General features: G+C 35.7%; 1 protein-coding gene across 6 annotated transcripts in view; it reads right to left on the minus strand.

Moving 5' to 3' along the window:
- Nucleotides 1-18,230, minus strand: part of SIPA1L2 (signal induced proliferation associated 1 like 2) — a 139,646-nt gene that overhangs the window by 32,288 nt on the left and 89,128 nt on the right. For 3 of the 6 annotated variants that reach the window (XM_040551428.1, XM_040551426.1, XM_040551423.1), the window contains exons 11-15: nucleotides 9,850-10,107; nucleotides 6,232-6,327; nucleotides 4,558-4,658; nucleotides 4,074-4,177; nucleotides 987-1,375 (exon numbers count right to left, since the gene is read on the minus strand). In XM_040551428.1, coding sequence (XP_040407362.1) covers nucleotides 987-1,375; nucleotides 4,074-4,177; nucleotides 4,558-4,658; nucleotides 6,232-6,327; nucleotides 9,850-10,107 — 948 coding nt within the window. The remainder of the gene's footprint in view (nucleotides 1-986; nucleotides 1,376-4,073; nucleotides 4,178-4,557; nucleotides 4,659-6,231; nucleotides 6,328-9,849; nucleotides 10,108-18,230) is intronic. The other 3 variants (XM_040551429.1, XM_040551425.1, XM_040551427.1) reach the window with 1 other exon arrangement.

Consider the following 18,230-nt stretch of genomic DNA (forward strand, 5'->3'; position numbering starts at 1 on the left):
ATTTCCTTCTAATCCTTTACAGAGTAAAAACCTTCACACAGAGACCAAAGCTCCAGCTTCAAAGTCCGCATAAAATGGGAATTGGAAGATAAAACTTTTACCAGCTGTAAAAGTGTACTTTCACAGTTTGCTTTATAATAGATGTACCATACACACATTCCATTGGTAACAAAAAGAAGAGTGCACACAACCAGAAATCCAGATCGAGAAACAAAATTGTAAAGTATACACCACAATAATGCAAATTAGGGTGGATGGTATGCTATGAAGTTTCACTATATGTAAAAATTGTCCGTTGTAATTTCTTTGATTTCCTTCATCATTAACTCCAATATAATTTGTTGTACAGTATGTATTATAGTATTGTATTCCTTCACAAGTATGTGAAGGAAGTTCTAGGGGAAAAAAAAGATATTAGTATCTTTTGGTGGTGTCAAAATAATACAACTGGGGTGTTTGGACCTACTACACTCATAACTGAGAAATAGAGAAGGAATGACTATTTTTAAATGTAATGCAAAGTAGTATGAAAGCATCTTATGCTGATGGATAGTAATTTACAGTTTCCTTCTTTATCAATGAAAGTAACGTTGCAAGTTTTCTAACATTTTAGATCTCAGATGATTACAGGTAGAACACATTGGTATTGAATATAATATATTTCGCAAATACTATAAAAAAAGAAGAATTAATTTCACTTTTACTCAGGGATATTTTCCAACTCTGAAAACCTAAGGAATTTCTGCAAAGTTGCATATAAATTCTCCATCGAATCTGGGAGCAGGACTAGTCATGCTTTTTAGGAAGACTCATCAAAAACTGCCTGAAAAATGTTACGCTTCCTCATGTAGGTATTGAATACAACAGGAATCAAAATCAGTTAGGCACACTTTCAAAGAAAGGTAAAGAGAGCAACTGTAACAAAAAAAGAATTCTCTGAACATCAATCTACAGTCCAAAATCCCTAATTTGTAAGAAACACATACCTGGAATGAGAGGAGATTTCACTTAGGTCTCCCATACTGCCTTCAGCTGTATGACTGGTAGAAATAGCAGAGGCATAGCTATGAACAGCATACATTTTAGTTGGCTCCTCATCTAGCCCAGGAGTGTCAGAAGACTCGGTCCACTGCTCGGTACGACAATGTACTCCAGACCTGCTGCCAGCAAGGTGCAAAGGGGCCAGGAGAGGAGCTGGCATACAGGGAGCTGTATCAATTCCACTGTCAGTAGATGCCCCTTTTATATAAGTCAATCCAAGCAGCTCAGGATCCATCAGATCTCCAGAACCGAAGTGTTTTTCATCACTGTTGCTGGATGTATTACTGGATAGGGTATTGCTGCTTGAGTGGCTTGAACAGCTTTTATCTCCAATCTTATCAGCAAGAAGAAACCAAACAGAAAAAGAACCGCCCTCGAGTTAAATTGTAAAATCTTAATTTTCATATAAACTACTGAATTTGTGCCATTCAAAGACCACTTTATTATTTTACAGTATGCTATAATATAATTACAAAGCATGACAAAAGCTAATTATACCACTAGTTTCTATGGAATGAATTGCACAACAGGCTAGACACACTGGAGGTTGATGTCACTGCAAATAAAAGTGAACATCAGGCTCTATTTCCATCTTATATGGTAAATCATAAGATCACACTTGACTTTTCTGATTATAGGACTTGCTTAACATCCATAAAATTGAGTTTCTGAACAGCTGAAATAAGCATTTGTTAAAGCTACAAGCATTTGTAATTATTTGTTTAAACAAGTTCTACTGCAAATCTGAAGGACACTGAAGACTGAATTAACCTTGGCTTTTTCTCAGTGTGGGTGAAATACGCTGTTTATTGGACCAAATCCAATTGGATGTGTGGCTACTTGAACTGAAGCCAAGTGCAATGTATGTGTACCAGATGAGAGTAACTTAAGTCACAGGGCTCCCAACTAAGCATGCAATTGAAGTGGAAGAATTATATCAGGCATTTGTGTCAATGAAGTTTTTGTGTTTTGTTCTGTTTCCTGAAAAGAGATTTTATAGAGAGTTGGATTAACTTATCTTTGTGACAGAGTAGCCAGAATAAGGGCAGATGGGTTTCTATTAGGCAGAACTAAGTGGGAAGGTAACAAACTTTTTTATGAGATCCCCTTCCTAGCAGATGTCTATAAACATAGCTGTTGCTCATACATAAAAGCAGTTAGAAAAGGCAGCTCTTCCAGAAATAACAGCTCTATTCCATATAGGAATTAGCAGGTCTCAAAATTTGAGAAATTATAAAAAAAAAAGTAGGGGTTACATTTGCAATCATCCTAGCCTTTACAAACGGCTGCCTCCTTAAAAATAATGGAACAATTGATAAAAATACGAATGAGCTGTTTTTCCAAGGAGAGAGTTGGAGAAAGGTGTCTGGAGAAAAGACGTGTCACTTTGTACTATAATGTGAAATGGAACCAAAGTGAAAAGAAATGGGAAAAAAAGGTCAAAGACAAAATCAGCCTCAGAAGACAATGTGTGTATGAACCCTCCCAAAGATTTCCCATATGTTGCTGAGCATACATGTTCAGTTACCCCCAACTCTGCAAGCAGCTGAGAATGTGGGAAAAATCTATTGATATAAACATCTTGAACTGTTCAAAGTTCACTATGGCCATAGCTCAGGGTCATTTTATGCATTTTCTTGTGCCAAAAGAAATTTTTTTTATGAAAGCTCAGTGTGACCCTAATTGTTACATGTTGTTAAATATTATGTCATGAAGCAAGATTAAAATAAGAATAAAAAGTAAAATCAGGAGGAGATAATCATCCAAGGCAAATTAAAAAAAGCCTGAGGAAATCAAGGATATCAGAATTTCACTGGCTATTCAAAACATGGCAGAGTGTCAAATGGCAAATTGAGCTCAAACAAAAAGGGGATGTGCAGGTGAATATTACAAGGTCCCTTTACAAGGCGATGACTATTTTTTTCAGTTTTACACCATATATAAAATAGTCTCATCATGTACGTATTATCTTTGTAATGATACTGGTTCTTACTTTGTACAATGTAGTTATCTTGCACCTGCATTACACACACGCATATGCATGCAAACATTACCATAAGTCCATCATGAACTTTTTCTGTTCAGAACCCCAGCATCATGAGAGCTGCTATTAGCATAAAAATCTTAGTGAAGCAAACTCAGCATTTAACTTTCGCTTCAGTACTATGATTAATGGTAACTGTTACATATAATGACTGCAGGTTTGTGTATACTTTGGCTTAAGATACAAGGAAGTATTTTTGTACATAACTGTACAGCATGATGCTATTTATGACAGTATTTTTTTTGAGAAGTATCAGGCTAAATTCTCATAAGGAATCAACGTACTTAAGAGGGTTTGATTTTATATTTTTACCAGTCTAAGTCTAAAAGTATTGTACAGATTCCTACTAACTATAAGAGGTTTTCCATGTAAGTACAAAAGACAACAGAAATAGACCAACCATGTCATTAGTGTAATTTCCATAGTTAAGTCATTTGAGGATTTTGCCATTACTGAGGACAAACCTCTGAACTAGTAGACTAGAAATCTTTTCAGCATTCCCAACATAGAAACTACACATTTACAGTGCTCACTGATAAATACAGCACGTGTCTTTTACACATCATGACAAGTGGTAACATAAATGCAACTTTTTTTTTTTTAGCATATGAAATACTTCACAGATTAAACAAGCCACTATAAATGAAGCTGTAAACACACAGCAGAGTGTAGCCTATATTAGTTAGGCTTTTATCTCATCAGTGTCCTAGACTGAAGCCCTCTAGGGTTTCTTAGTTTACAAACACAAATTAAGCACGTTCAATTCACCCCTCATCTAGGTAAGCATACTCTGCCTCCCAAAACCCACAGTGGTGTTTGTAAATTACCAGAAGAAACACACCTTAAAAATACATTTAAAACCAGTGTTGTTTTTAATTTTATTGTTCATTTGTTCGTTGTTGTTTTTTCCTGTTTAATTTTTGTTTGTTTAGTGTGGGGTTTTTTGTTTGTTTTAGAGTTTCGAATGACATTAAAGTAAAAGACTTACATGTGAAAGTTTGTTTGGTGACTCCTTGCCACTGCCTTCTTTTTGTAAAGCCCGGTCTTTGTAGGAGCTGAGGACTTTGGTCGATGGTGCATGCCACTTGGTTTCTGCCATAAATAATTGTGTTTTAATTTCTGAATGCTAAAAAGATGAGTATACTGTACAAAGAACAGAGCACATGGCTTAGCATCAGGTTTCAAACCCGTATACTCTTTGGAATCAGAGCCGTGCAACTTTGCAGAATTGTTAAGATCTAAACCTGCTTTTCATCATTCACAAAGCTTTCTGAAGTTCAGGAGCAGTTCGGTCAAAATACCGCCTAAATATCTCATATCACATTCCATTAGACTGTCTGTAACAGTCCCAGCTTTCACTGTCATATTACTGCTCTTTGGGTATCAAACTGCCACATCAGAACGTGGCTACACTTCACCAAGCACTACATTACAAAGAACATTTCTTTTTAAGATATGGTATGTATTATTACCAGAATGTCTGGTTCCATCCAAAGTTTCCTCTCGTTCTCTGCCTCCTTCACACTCCAGCGAGCCTGTACCTTGGTGTTCATGGAGTAAAGGGGATTGGCACCTTTTAACATAAGGAGAAAATCAAGCTTTTTTTTCTTTTTTTTTTTTTCCAAAGAACTATTTACATGATGAACAACAACACTTTTTACTCTTCAAAGCAAGTATTTTGCAAGTGATTTGTTTAAAAAGTCATCATCCCTCCCACCAAGCAAGTACAGTAACATTTCCAAACACTGAATAGAAATATTTACATGTAATTTTCTCAACAGCCCACTGTTACGCCTTAAGTGTGAACAGACCAAGACAACACTGAGCTTTCAGAAGAAATCCATTCTTGGGGCTACAGTAGCCAAGGTTTTGCAGTCGAGAACTACGTTAACATGTTTAACTGCTTTATAAACTAAGCCCCATGAAAATAATTATTTTTGCAGGATTTCAAATTCATAGCATGTATGAAAGCTAATATTAGATCCACTGTTTTGTATTTTGTATCCATTGCTCTGTCATTTTTATGTAAAATTATGATGTCACTATTGCAGTATTAGAACTATGTAAGATTTGAAGAATCTTAAATAACTGAACTCTAAATTCTCTGGTGGAATTTGCAGAAGTTAATTTCACAAAGCAACATACTAAAAACAAGGTTGCTATAAGTAATTATTGTGCTGGCAAAAGGACACCAGAAAAACTGTAAAAAAAAAAGTAAAAAAGCTATAGTTTTATTTGAATTATTTCCATATATTTAGCTGCCACAGATTTCACTGAATAACCTGAAATACTTTGAGGAATCTCCAAGATGATGCATATATATCTGCTACATGGACTATCTTATACACAGGCATGCCAGAAGAATATTTTGCTTACAGACGAGGAGCCAAGATAATGTTTTCAGTATTCACATTTTTTCTTAAAAGTAGCTTCCTAAACCCAAACGGAAAGTATCGAATGTTTCTATAATATGCTATGTAGATACTGCCATTGCCCAAATTTTATAACAGAAGTATCATCGTCAGCTACGTTTATACAACAAAGTGATAAAGCAATCTAGAAAGATTTCTCATGCAATATTCTTAAAACATAAGCGGCACATTGGGGTAGTCTTTTACTAACACACAGCTAATATTTAAAACCTTTAGCATCAAGGGATTAACAGGTATGTGAACATAACATCTACATATTGCAACAGATTTAAAAGGAGAAGAGACCTGAAATATTGCTGCTTTTTTGAGGAGAAATGCTAGGGAATGGATGTCACTGGAACAAGTACAGTAGGAAACAAAACATCAGAAGACTGTAAAGTTCCTTTTTTAATTAAATACCCTTCCAATAAAACTAAAGGAGGAGAAACTACTATTCTATTCCAGTTCTGTTTTACCAGCTGCTTTCTGTCTTGTTCCTAGGAAAGCAAACCTAAAAATTGTTTATTTACCTGAATTGTAAAATAACAATTCGGTCCTAAAGGGTTAAGTAGTATGACTTTAAAACTTTATTGGCATACAGATTACATTACAGTGAACCTAAGAGTCTTAATATTTTACTAACGGATTTCCCAGATAAATCTATGATATAGAGCATCCACACAGATGTGTGCTTCAGAAAGAAGATGCAACAAGATTAAAAAAAATCATCAATACCCATCATATCCCACTTGCTGTCTCCACTGGCTGCTCCCACTGGGTCCTGGGTCACTGGATGAGGACTGGTTGCTTGGAGAACTTCTGTAATGTTGACTAGAATCATTAATGATGCACTGAGGTATTTGTGGAGTTTCAGATTTGAACTGTGTTTCTTTTAAACATTCGTTTTTACAAATAATGCATACGCAGTACGAATACTTTATGAACATTCATTTGAGGAACGTACAGGTTTATCATAGATTCCTAAAACTTTAAGAAGTATTTTCTAAATATATTATTTATTTAATCACTAATAAAGTATTTCCAGCTTTACTTCTGAACAATTGGGATTACTCATGAGTCAGAGCAGCTGGGTTAGCCCTCTAAATATATGTACAGGAAGCTCTCATGATGCATTGGAAACATTTTTATTGCTCTATGCATTCCAATTTTCTACATAATAACTTAGATAAGGTACAACCAATAATTTTTTATTCTTATTTTTTTATTAATACGTTGACATAGAAGAGTAGCAATAAAACATTTCCACGAATAATATTATTTTGTACTTTACACATTTGAGACTCATGTCTTAGCAATGTCTCTAACTACTCTTCTGGGATGTCTGGACAGCTGAAATGCAATGTTGAAATTTGTTTTTGATCACCTTCCTACTCTTCCTTTTTGCCCATACCAATCCATAACTCTAGAGTTTCCCTCAGCTACATCAGCTTGAATTCCCTGTATTTCCCTTCTTTTTTTCATACTTTTTTTTTTTAAGGCAGCTATAAATAGAAATGAATTTATGTACTTGAAAAGAGGTAACTTGGGATTTATGCAAAACAATTCCCCAAGGACATGACATTTAATAAGAAACTTTACTGTTCAGCTTGAAAATTTCCAAGACATTTGCTATTATATTTTGTTTAATAGCCAAACACACGTAAGTAGATGGTATAGCGCCTAGTTCTTCAGCATGTCCTACTCTGATAAACATTGACAGGACTAAGCCTTTTGCAATCAAATGAATTAGTCTATAGGCTACAGTTGAGCTCAATTGTGCGTTCTTTTTTATTGCCAAGAACTTTGCATTTCTTGCACAGCTTAAGCGAACCAGCATTAAGGAAAGGGTAAATTATCATCCCATGTGTTTCTGGCCTCGAGACAAATGTTTGGGACACTGTCCTCAAAACTGGGATACTGGTTTTTACCGACAAATGTCTACATCCAAAACCTCCTATTTCCTGGACAAATGTCTAGCCATTAGCCTACTAAACAAAAGGTGGCTACAAAAGGAGAACCACAGAAACAGTCTGTGAATGCCTCACACAGTTCCTTCACAGAACAGTTGCATCTGTCTGCTTTCAGGAATGGTTTCTGGACTGCAGGTGAAAGGACACACTTGCCTACCACTCTGACTCAAAGACTAAAGTACACAGAAACTTCTTGGCATGAAAGAGCAGAAAAGTGAGTCCCACTGAAGCTTGTCTTTTAGGTACTCATTATGGGAAGCTGTAACAGAATTAGGCATACTAAAAAAGCAGAAGTAGAGTTCTAAAATATCCATGTGTTTCTTAATGACTAATTACAGCAAGCTCTTTGTTCAACACAAACATTTGAATTGCCTTCTCAAAGCACTTAATTCTCCCCAGAAGCTGTAGTAGAAACACAGGTGTTCAGATCCCTGTTTAATTTCACTCCAGGGACTGGGCACCTACACTGCTGCTGCTGAAGTCTTCCACTATATATAGCCTTTTAAGCCTTTTACTGTATCTATCAACATTTCTATTGCTTCTTCCTCTTTTTAACTCTAAAAAGAACGTTTTTATCACTGACATCAACATTAGCTCATTTTCAGACCAGTTGCCATAACTTCCCTGTTTTATCATCCTGCTTTTCCTTGCCTGTGCTCCTCATCAATTTGTCTACATTGATACTGTGACTCAACCTCTAAAATCTCTTCATCATTTTCCTAGCCTGAGTATACATTTTCACCCTTGCAAGACTACCTATAAGTACCAATCAACCTTACTGCAAACTCTTGTTTTAAACACATCTCTCTGTCAAGCTATTAACTATGTCTCCCCTCCCATGTGGGCAGACCTTGCCAATTAGGAACATTTCACGTTTCAGAACCCACACATCACAGTTCATCATTTTTCTCCCTTTTCATTATTTATACTCTTTACCATGTCCTCCCTAGAATGGTACTCCTGCATTGTACTTGTTTTGCTTAAGTGATACAGGAATTTCTTCACGACAAGAGACGGACTCTGTCTTCAGAGCTTTTTACGTGCTTCACTGAGTGTTAAAGGAACTGAAACTTATGTGAACTTTTTTGGAAATAAGTAGCATATCAGAAAGCTTTATTTTTTTTTCTATATATAAGCATATAGTATGCTTAATAAAGCTCCATAAACCCTGAAATATTTGTAGACATTCCAATATACTGTCTCCTTATGCTAGATTTTACCAAGAATTTCAGTAACAAGACATTAGGAAAAGCTCAAGTCCTAAAATTATATATACATGGTTACAAAAATGTAACCATGGTGTTCTGGTGTTTTGTTTATTTATTTATTTATGGGGTGGGGGGGTGGGGGGGTGAGGGGAGGGAATGTTGAGACCGGCACAAAAAGAAGCAGAATACAAATGATCAAATATCATAACTCACAGTCTGCCTTCCCCAGACCCTGATATAGACATGTTTTCAAAGATGTTTTACTGTTGCTTGTATATATTTCAAACAATCTAAAAAATTCTCTAATTCTTTTCTACTAAATGAGGTAGTTAGTGTAGCAATAGCAGTATTTTATGATTTCAGCCAGAATTTTTTAAAGCTGTAGAAGAGCTGTACTTCAGATTTTTTTAAGTAAGTTAGATATTTCTGTCTTGAAAATTAAAAGAACTACATCACTCCAGGGTAAAGAACTATGCCTCTTGCCATGTGGAAAGGCCTTGCCAATTAGGAACATTTAGAAATAATTGCAAACAATAAAGGACAGAGAGTTCTGTTCAAGACATATGGTTTTCTAAATAATTCAAAGGTCAATGTATTTACAAATTTAAAACTTTAAGAAGAAATTGTTCTCTTATGAAGAATTATGATTAAATTAGAACAGAGCTAAGATTTAAAGATACCATCCCATCGTCTAATAGGTGTTATATATTCAAATCACAAGCTCTGCTTTGTTTAATTAAAAGCAAAGCAAAGCATAAGGACTGGTAATGAGTTACAGAACCCTTTGAAACTATGCCAATAGTGTGGTAATGAGACTAAATCATTCATTTTTAAAGGGATGAGTTCATTTTATTTATGCTCATTATTTGTTTAAGTAGGCTCCCAAAAGGTGGAGGACAGGACATTGTTTAGATCAAAAAGTAACAAGAGTTTCCCCCTTTATTGATTTGGAACTAAAGGGAAAGGTTAGCTGTCCTCATCAGTACGATCCTCAGCACAGCACACTTTCATCACAAACAACAAAAGTCACTTGTTTCACGTAGAGTGAACTATAATCAGTCAATTCCCTCTCACACAACCTCAGAATTAAAATTACAACAAAAGTTCTAGAGAACAGAGCTATCTAAGTAAGGCACATTAGGAAAATGACAGGCATTAAATGGAGAGTATACTACCTTGCACCATCTGGCAGTTTTCTATCAAAGGAAGTGCTGCGAGGAATGGCTGTCTGAGCCTGCTGGAGAAGCTGCTGGCACTGCAGTCTGTCGGATGTTCCTAGGATTGGAGAGGCACGAGAGAGAGGCTGCCCAGCGGGAGTCGGCACCCGATGCCAAGTGGTATTCCTTCTGAAAGGGGTTTTATACTCACATGGGGTGCCTTCACTGTCAAGTTTGTATTCCACCATGGGTATACGACAAAGTTCTGAACAACCCCTGCAGGACAAATAAAACGATGATCAATCTCACTGGCAGGAACAGAAAAAGAAATCTTGCATTCTGCAGTCAGAAGTATATGCATATTTTTCTTCTGGGCGACGAAAGGTCTTCATATAGCATTGTGCTGACCTTTGAATGCTTCAAAGCTATCATTTCAACCAGGTAGGAAAGGTGTCAAAATAAAACATTTGTTTGCATGTGCTCAAAGGTTTTGAACTCTCTCCTTGCCTTCAAAAAGGAAAAATTATTAAGCTTTTATAAATTCATAAGCTTGAGTTTCACATAATAAAAACTACTAGAAATAAAGCTCTCAAATGTCAGCAAATATCAACATCAAGTTCTTCTGTAACAGCTTTAGTTTAAATTTCATAAATACAAATCATTTCTTACTGTGAAAACGTACATATCTGAAACTACAAAACATATTTGTTGCTTCCCAGCAATCTAGACATCTCTTAGTGCTATTGAGAACTATCCTTTAAAATCCATCCAGTTCTTACTGAATGACAAAACATATACACTGTGATGCAAACGATTATGTAGCATCTAAATATTTTTCCATTTGTTTTCAAACAACTCTTTCTAATGTCTCTCATTCCAAGAATCTCATTGCCCAGAAGAGAAATAGGGAAGCAGATGAAACAAAGTCAAAGCTTACAACTTTGACGTGAATCTTACAGTGTGGATAAATACTAATAGCGTTCCCAGAAAGTATAAACTCAGGAAAAAGTAGTGATAGCATTGTCCAAAAGATCAGTCTGCCTTTGGGCTATTTACTGTAGACTCAGGCCACAATTGAATTAAAGATTACCATTTCAGCAATTAGTTAACAGAGACTTCACGCCAGCAGTGATTATCATTGCAGCTGTATATATAATAGTGAAAATTCACTGCCCCATCCTTGAGCCCAGTCAATCAAATTTTGCTTTTGTTGAAAACCGTCATTCATCACTCAGAAATTCATCATCAATTCATCACCGGAAATTCATCAATTCTGACTAAATTAAAAACACCTAGAAAAATTGTAATAGAGCATGCATAAAGTGTTTACAGCTTTAATCCTGAAAATTCTTTGGCACAAATGTCTTAACACAATTACACAGTATAAATTTGCATATGTTAAACTACTTGAAGCTTCCGAACCAAACCCCAAAAGAATATTTTCATTCCCAATGTTTCAGTAAACAGACAAAAATAAGGGATTATAAAAATGCTACCTATGTTTTTCAAGGTTGTAGAAAAGAAGATGTGTGCAACTGTAGCAGTTACATTCTAGCTATTCAGTACATGCCCAGTGCAATCCAACCAGATACTTCTGGCTACTTAATTTAATGGTAATGGAATAGGTAAATTGTTTATCCTGCAGCATAAAATCTTAGTTCCTGCTGGCACTCAACCAAATGAAAGAGGTAAAGAAAGAATTTCAGTCAAATACTGAGGATAAAGTGTTGAGGGTGAAGATTGGGAGCCATTCAATGTAGGGCAGAAGATGCCATGATGAAGATGAGTTGAAGAAGGATCACCAGAATACTGTAAAACAGAACTCTGGATTCCTGATTTTTCAAGGTTATTCTGCGATTAAACTCACCAATAAAATTTGATGTGTGAATTCTGCTGATGTAGCACAGTTGGACATGGAATATTTTGTGTTTGTTTACTTTTAACAACATCTAAGGGATCACGCTAAAGCTGTACATTAAAACAACATTAATTATGCAACCTTAAGAACTCAGAAGGGAGGAAATCTTAAAATAATACTGCATACACTTTAATTTGTCCTCTCTGTGTTGGTGAAGTAAAGAAATATATTTTCTCTTTTGCTTTTAGCAAAGAGCTCTTTACCTCGTTCTATGCATATAAAAGACAGCATTCATTGAAGCAATGTTACCCAATATGTAATTTTCATTATGATTTAATGGGTCAGATATTCAGCACTAATTTACTATGAGAAATTATTTGATAGCTGCATACTTTCACTGGGTATAAAAACTAATTTCTTTCCAGCTCCTCTTATCACAGAGCATCATTGAATGATTTTCTGTTTTTAGCTTTCCTATGGAGGTAAGAAGACCCTAACAGTCTGCTACCACAGATAAGGAATGAAGCTATACAGAAACCAGTGTTTTAAAATTATCAGTTAATTTCAGAAGGTCAATTTGATATGTCTAAATAGCCTCCTGTGTCTTCCCTCCAAGAGTGCCACATTTATTCGGATCACCACTTCAAACAACCTCTGTTCATTTATGAATATTTGTAAAAATTGTTTCGCACTTCTGAAAAGTCACAACACACACATTTGGCTCTTAGCATGAGGAACACTGGAAAGGCTGTTTTAAGCTAATTGCCTAGAATCACACTAACACTTCTACTGGAGAAACTTGGATAGAATAAACTTCTCCAGTGCAATATTCAACTGCTTATAGCCCAAGACCATCCTTCTCTTCATAAGGCTCCCCCCACCTCATTCACTGTCTGTAACAAATGAGGCCAAGGTCTAAGAGACAATAGCCACTAGCAGTACAACCTTAATTCATTTCCAGAGCAGGGCCATAACATTATGTGAATGCAGAAGGCTCTTAAAGGAAAAAATAATGTAAGATTGATTACTCAATTAAAGACTTTCATAAAACCTTATATACAAAACAGAACAAAGAACATACAGATGATATAGCAATGTTAATATTAGTTTAGCGTGCTGTATAATTTTTCAGGCAGCCATATGTAGTTTTTCATTATTGGATTATGAAGTTCAACAATTAAGTAGGCCACTATTTCAATCATTCTTCTGCTGATTTCAAAGTTATTTCATTCCCTTCTACATTCCCATAGACCATAAGTGTTAGAAACAAATCACCCTCTCCCTAACCTTAACTATTAGGATATTGATTTCACAGTTTGTCTTAGTAATTGGGAAAAGTATAGCACGTAATTGTCATTGTATCCCTTATTAATTACTTCATAGGGAGTATTTAAAGTGCTGTAAGAATAACCATGGGTTTTGAAGTCAAAATGGATTATTACTACTATTAGTTTGACTCAGCTTGCTAACTGAATACCTAAAGCATTATATAAAAACAGCTAACAAGCTCTCCAACAGAGAAAAATAATTTCATTTTTTTTAACGAGTACGTTTACTTCACTAAAATGGACTCCTCTAACTGACAAATAACAAACTGATCGAGGGCACTTTCTAAATAGAAAAAAAAAGGGTTTGCAACCCTATTTCAAATAAAATAAAAATCTAAGAAACTAACAGTGGTACTTTTAAATCCAAAATGGAGCACCAATATGGCTTTTAGCTGGCACAAAACCACAAAATTCCATGGCTAAAATGGAACTAATTTATATGACTCCCCGTGTCACATAGGCTTATTTATTTTAATGTAAAAGTGCCAAACCAATCAATTTCACATTTACATGGAAGTTATACCTTACTGCTTCACAAACACTGCCCAAAGAACAGATACTGCAGTATACTGGTTTATCTAAGATTATAATTGTAGCTACTTCCTAGATCAGAAACAGAGAATCAATTACTTTATGTCTGCAATACAGTAAGTATTCATTTATTTATTTATTTTGCTGTGGATCTATTGCCAAGCTAGCTTGAATGAAAAACAACTGAACATATTACATGCAATTTCCTATTAATTATTCAGTTGAACCATTATCTAACTTCTATTTGTAATACCATAACTGATTCCACTGGATGAAGAGTATGTATTGGGGCTAGTATTGCAGGAGAGCTTTTACTTCATTTTTATAGTTCTTATTTTTTTTAAATTCACTTTAAAGAATAATTAAAAACAGATCTATATCTTAAGGTTTTAGTATTTAAAAGTTACCTTATTGTGCTCTGTAAATACATTTAATGAAAATGTTGTGCTAAATTTCCAATATTATGGAAGTCCAGAAATAAAAGGATACAAAAAGCATTGCTTGATTTGGTAAAGCTCTCATATAGACACCAATTTAACTGTTCGAAAAACAGATTTTAGTTTAAAGTTATTTTAACACATTTAAGTGTTTATATCATTTGGGGGTGCTGAGAGCTGACAAAAATATGACTTTTAATCTCCAGATATCATGCATCGCTATGAATGGTTTGTTAGGATAATAACAAAAAGTAGAAAAACTGGTTACAATTTAACATCAGTTCAATGCATCACAGATCTGAACTACTAAAGGGGACGTATGGATAGAAACAGTCATTGGTGTCCACCAGTTGTGTTGCACTGAAATTTTCCTTTACTACCACCATTTCAATTCAAAACATTTAATCTTTCTCAATAAAGAGACAATATGTATATGTAGCAGTACAATAAGTAATTGCATTCTCCCAACTCAAACGTTTGAAGCAATCGCTATTACTGTGCATGTTTGTTTTCAACTGCAGCAGTTCTCTCACAAGGTGTCACAAGGAGAATGAGAACCCACCGTGCAACCTATGAAAACCACATAATAAGGCATTAATTTCACATAATTGTAAGGATTTGATTAAAGAGCAGAATTTAGTAGCTTAGTTTTCCTTAGACTTGCTGTGTAAGTCCATGAGACATACGTTTATTTCCCTTTCTCTGACCTTCTGAGGTGCCTCCCGGAGGTAAGCCCTGGACTCCACTAACTCTCTACATCAATTACAGAGCGAGCCAGAGACACTGGATAAGATCAAATGGTCTAAAACAACTTCGGTCAAAGTCAAGACAAACACTTCCAAGTTACGACATCTCAGAAGCCTATTAACAGTAGTCACACAACAAAAGAGAAAGAAATGTCATTTGAAAAATATTAATTGGGTTTTACTTTAAAACAGTTTCATAGCACAACAGATGTGTGCGACTGCTTATGGCAACCTCAGGTGATAAGGCTGCTGCCACTTGATCATTCCTGGTTTTAGGGGAGTAATAACTGCCTGGCAGTCCCTTCAGAGAAGAGCTGAAGCTGACAAGCCTTCCTTTATGAAGATACATTCATTGTCCTTTGATCTTTGTTACTATGCAGTTTTAAACAGAATCTTGGCATCAGTGAGCTGACAATTTTGAAGCCTCCTAAAAGCCTCTACGCCTGCATTGTTGTATGAAAAAGAGAAGAGGAATACAGACAGGACACATGCATTGGATGAAAGGAGTTAGTCAAGAAATAAAAAAGGTGAAAAAAAACACAAAGCAACCAAGATGTTTGGCTTGTGTGATCAGTGGGGCAATAACAACCCCTGCAGTCTCTGCTGATGGAAAGCAGGACTCAAGCAGAGCAAGTCACGTTTCTAAATCCCAGAGAATAGGAAGACAGCCACATCAAAAGATAATAAATATGGGGAATAAAGGCTTGAAAAGCTATTGTCAGTAAGGAAGCATCACTTGGAAAACAGACAAATAGGAAAGATTTTTGTGACATTAAAGAGAAAAACTTTCTAAATTCACCAAGAGTCTGTATGAAGAATTGGAAAACCCAGGGCTGGGAAAACCAACATCTAGGATGAAGAACTTATTTTATGCTCCAGCTTAAGAAATAGAAATGGAAAGTAACAAAGAGGACAAATGAAGTAGCAAATACAGACCTATCTCTTTGAGCTCTGAAAGAACTGAGTTCAGATTGAAACCTGATTTTGAAATAATCTTTAAGATAACGGAGAGACGATATTAAGACTAAGACCTCATCATATCAGGAGACCCAGGAATCAGTCATGAGGAAGTAGCAGGTATAAATATACACAACTCAATCAATTGAATCTAAAATAAAGTTTGACTTCATATATAGGTCATTTAATGACTTACAAATATATCTTCTTTAATGAACAGAAAAAAAAACTGCTGATCCAAATCAACAAAATCAAAATACAACAATTGCAAACACTAAAGTCTCTTTATATGTCAGTAACAGCATCTTTGGAAACCCAATAAAAAAGGGAAGAAATGATATTTAACTGACTAAATTGTAAAGCACATCCACAGGCCCTTTATTCATCCCTCCACCAGTCAGATTTGGGGGGCAGCTAACTGTTTCAAATATTTCAAGGCTACCAAGAGCCCTTCTAACACTTTCCATTCTTTACTTCAGTGGGAGGACCTATGATATTCTCCAAAGCAGCTCCCCATTGCAGTAAAAGACTTTCAGTTAGTATCTCCTGCATTCTTTGAGACAGCATAAAGATACCAAGCTACAGATGACTACGAAGCCAGCAGCAAATTTCAGCAATTGCACAGTGTAGCAACCACCGAGACTGACAGCACACCAATCTTAAGATGAGTTCAGTGAAATGCAGTTCTGAAGGTACATTTTAAACTTTGCCATATGAAACTTTCATCTATTTCTCTTTTACAAAAGAAAAATGACAGATTGACCATACTTCTGATACAGAAAGATAGAAATACCTCAAGATACTCTAAGTGGTTACGCGTATATTTTACTTCAACTGATGGACCAATTGAACAATTTGAAGCCCTGGATCTTCTGTCAGCTACAATACATCTGTTAGGTTGAACTGCGAGTGCAGGTAAGTGAACTGAATGGTACAAAGGTTGTCCATAAGTGTTCTCTGCACAGCACTATCATTGATGCTACATTAAAGACATTTTAAATACCTTTCTCCACCTAAGCAGAATATGCACTTCCTGCACAGTAGAAGTCTTCTCAATCATGCCTAGAGTTCTTAACTGCCAGAAAATGTTAGTTCATAGGAGGTAGTAGGGCAATTTTAGTAACTGTGAGAATGATGCACATCTTCAGATGGAACAGGGAAAATTTTCTTTATAAGTTACCTTGTTTACAAAATTTATCCTATTGACCTACACTGCATCTTTATGTCAGCTACAGATGAAAGAATCAAAAAAAAAAACAAACAATGAACAGGATCTTGAGAATGGTAACACTACAGTTGCTCTATGACAACTTTTTTTTTTTTTTTTTTTTACCCTCCAGACACTTGATCTGTCTTACGATTTTGTAGAAAATACCCTAAATGCTGATAATCTAAATCAATAAACCATGCACAAGATACCATAACATTTCAAAGTCAGTATTAAGAGTAAACCAATTTTGGAAAGAAATAATTGACATACAGTATTATCTAAAGGAATTTTCCATCATGGGGGAGGAAATTTTACTCAAAGATTTAAAGCAATTAACTCTTCCCAAGAATGTGTAATGACTGGAATAGAAGTGCTAAATTTAAGGAGAAAAATCAATAGAAGCAATCTTTTATAAAAGGTCCTGGTAAACCACTTGATAAATACAGAAAGACTGTTACGATTGCCAGTAGAATTCCACAAGCAGAGCCCAGGGAGATGTCTAGTATAACCTGAAAACTGCAGTCAGCTCAGTTGGCTACCAAAGATGAAAACACTCCTCTCCTTTTCATGGCTTGGTGCGTCACATATTAAAGATAAGGTATGGACTGTCCTGTTCCCTATGTTGGGGCCCTGTTTGCTGGTGCTGCCACCCTTCTGAACATAGGAGGAGTGGCAGAACATTCACAGTGAGGGGGTGAGCCAAAAGGTCTTACTGTGATGCTGACCCCAATATTAGGGCTTGCACTTAAATGTGATGGCCCAGAGTTAAACATCTCTGCTGCTAATCAGAGTTCTGACAGAGCTCAGTTTTGGCAACTCCATACATCAGGCTAAATCCCAGTTCATGTCTCACATTTCCTGAATCTAACAACGCCATAAAAATACAGTAATCTGACGGGAACGAAAGTTAAGCATTTTCTCCTTTGTTGTTGTTAGGTAGATAGGATTAACTTATGCAAGTGATGCGGCTTCCAATTAGTATCATTATAGTTTCTTAGCAATAGCTCCCTCAGTTACCTTTACCAAAAAAAAAAGTAATGGAACTTTCAAACTACAGTTTTCAGGTATTTGCATTCTTCTCAAGTTAGTAGCAAAGCCAGCAATTAGAATTTGGATGCACTCAAACTTTTACTTGTACAAGCAAAAGTTTAGTTTCAGATTTTTCTGCTTTAAGGTACTTCAAACATTGCTAGCTCAGCACTGTCACGCCAGCAGTTTTAGACAATGGCTTCTTTTTAGTCCAGAAGGGGCTTGGCCCAGGGGAACTCTCTCAATTCAAGGGACTGAAAAAAAAAAAAAAAAAAGTGGCCTACGAACTATTGCATGGGCTTA

This window comes from Cygnus olor, chromosome 3 (genome assembly GCF_009769625.2).
Source record: "Cygnus olor isolate bCygOlo1 chromosome 3, bCygOlo1.pri.v2, whole genome shotgun sequence".
NCBI lineage: Eukaryota > Metazoa > Chordata > Aves > Anseriformes > Anatidae > Cygnus > Cygnus olor.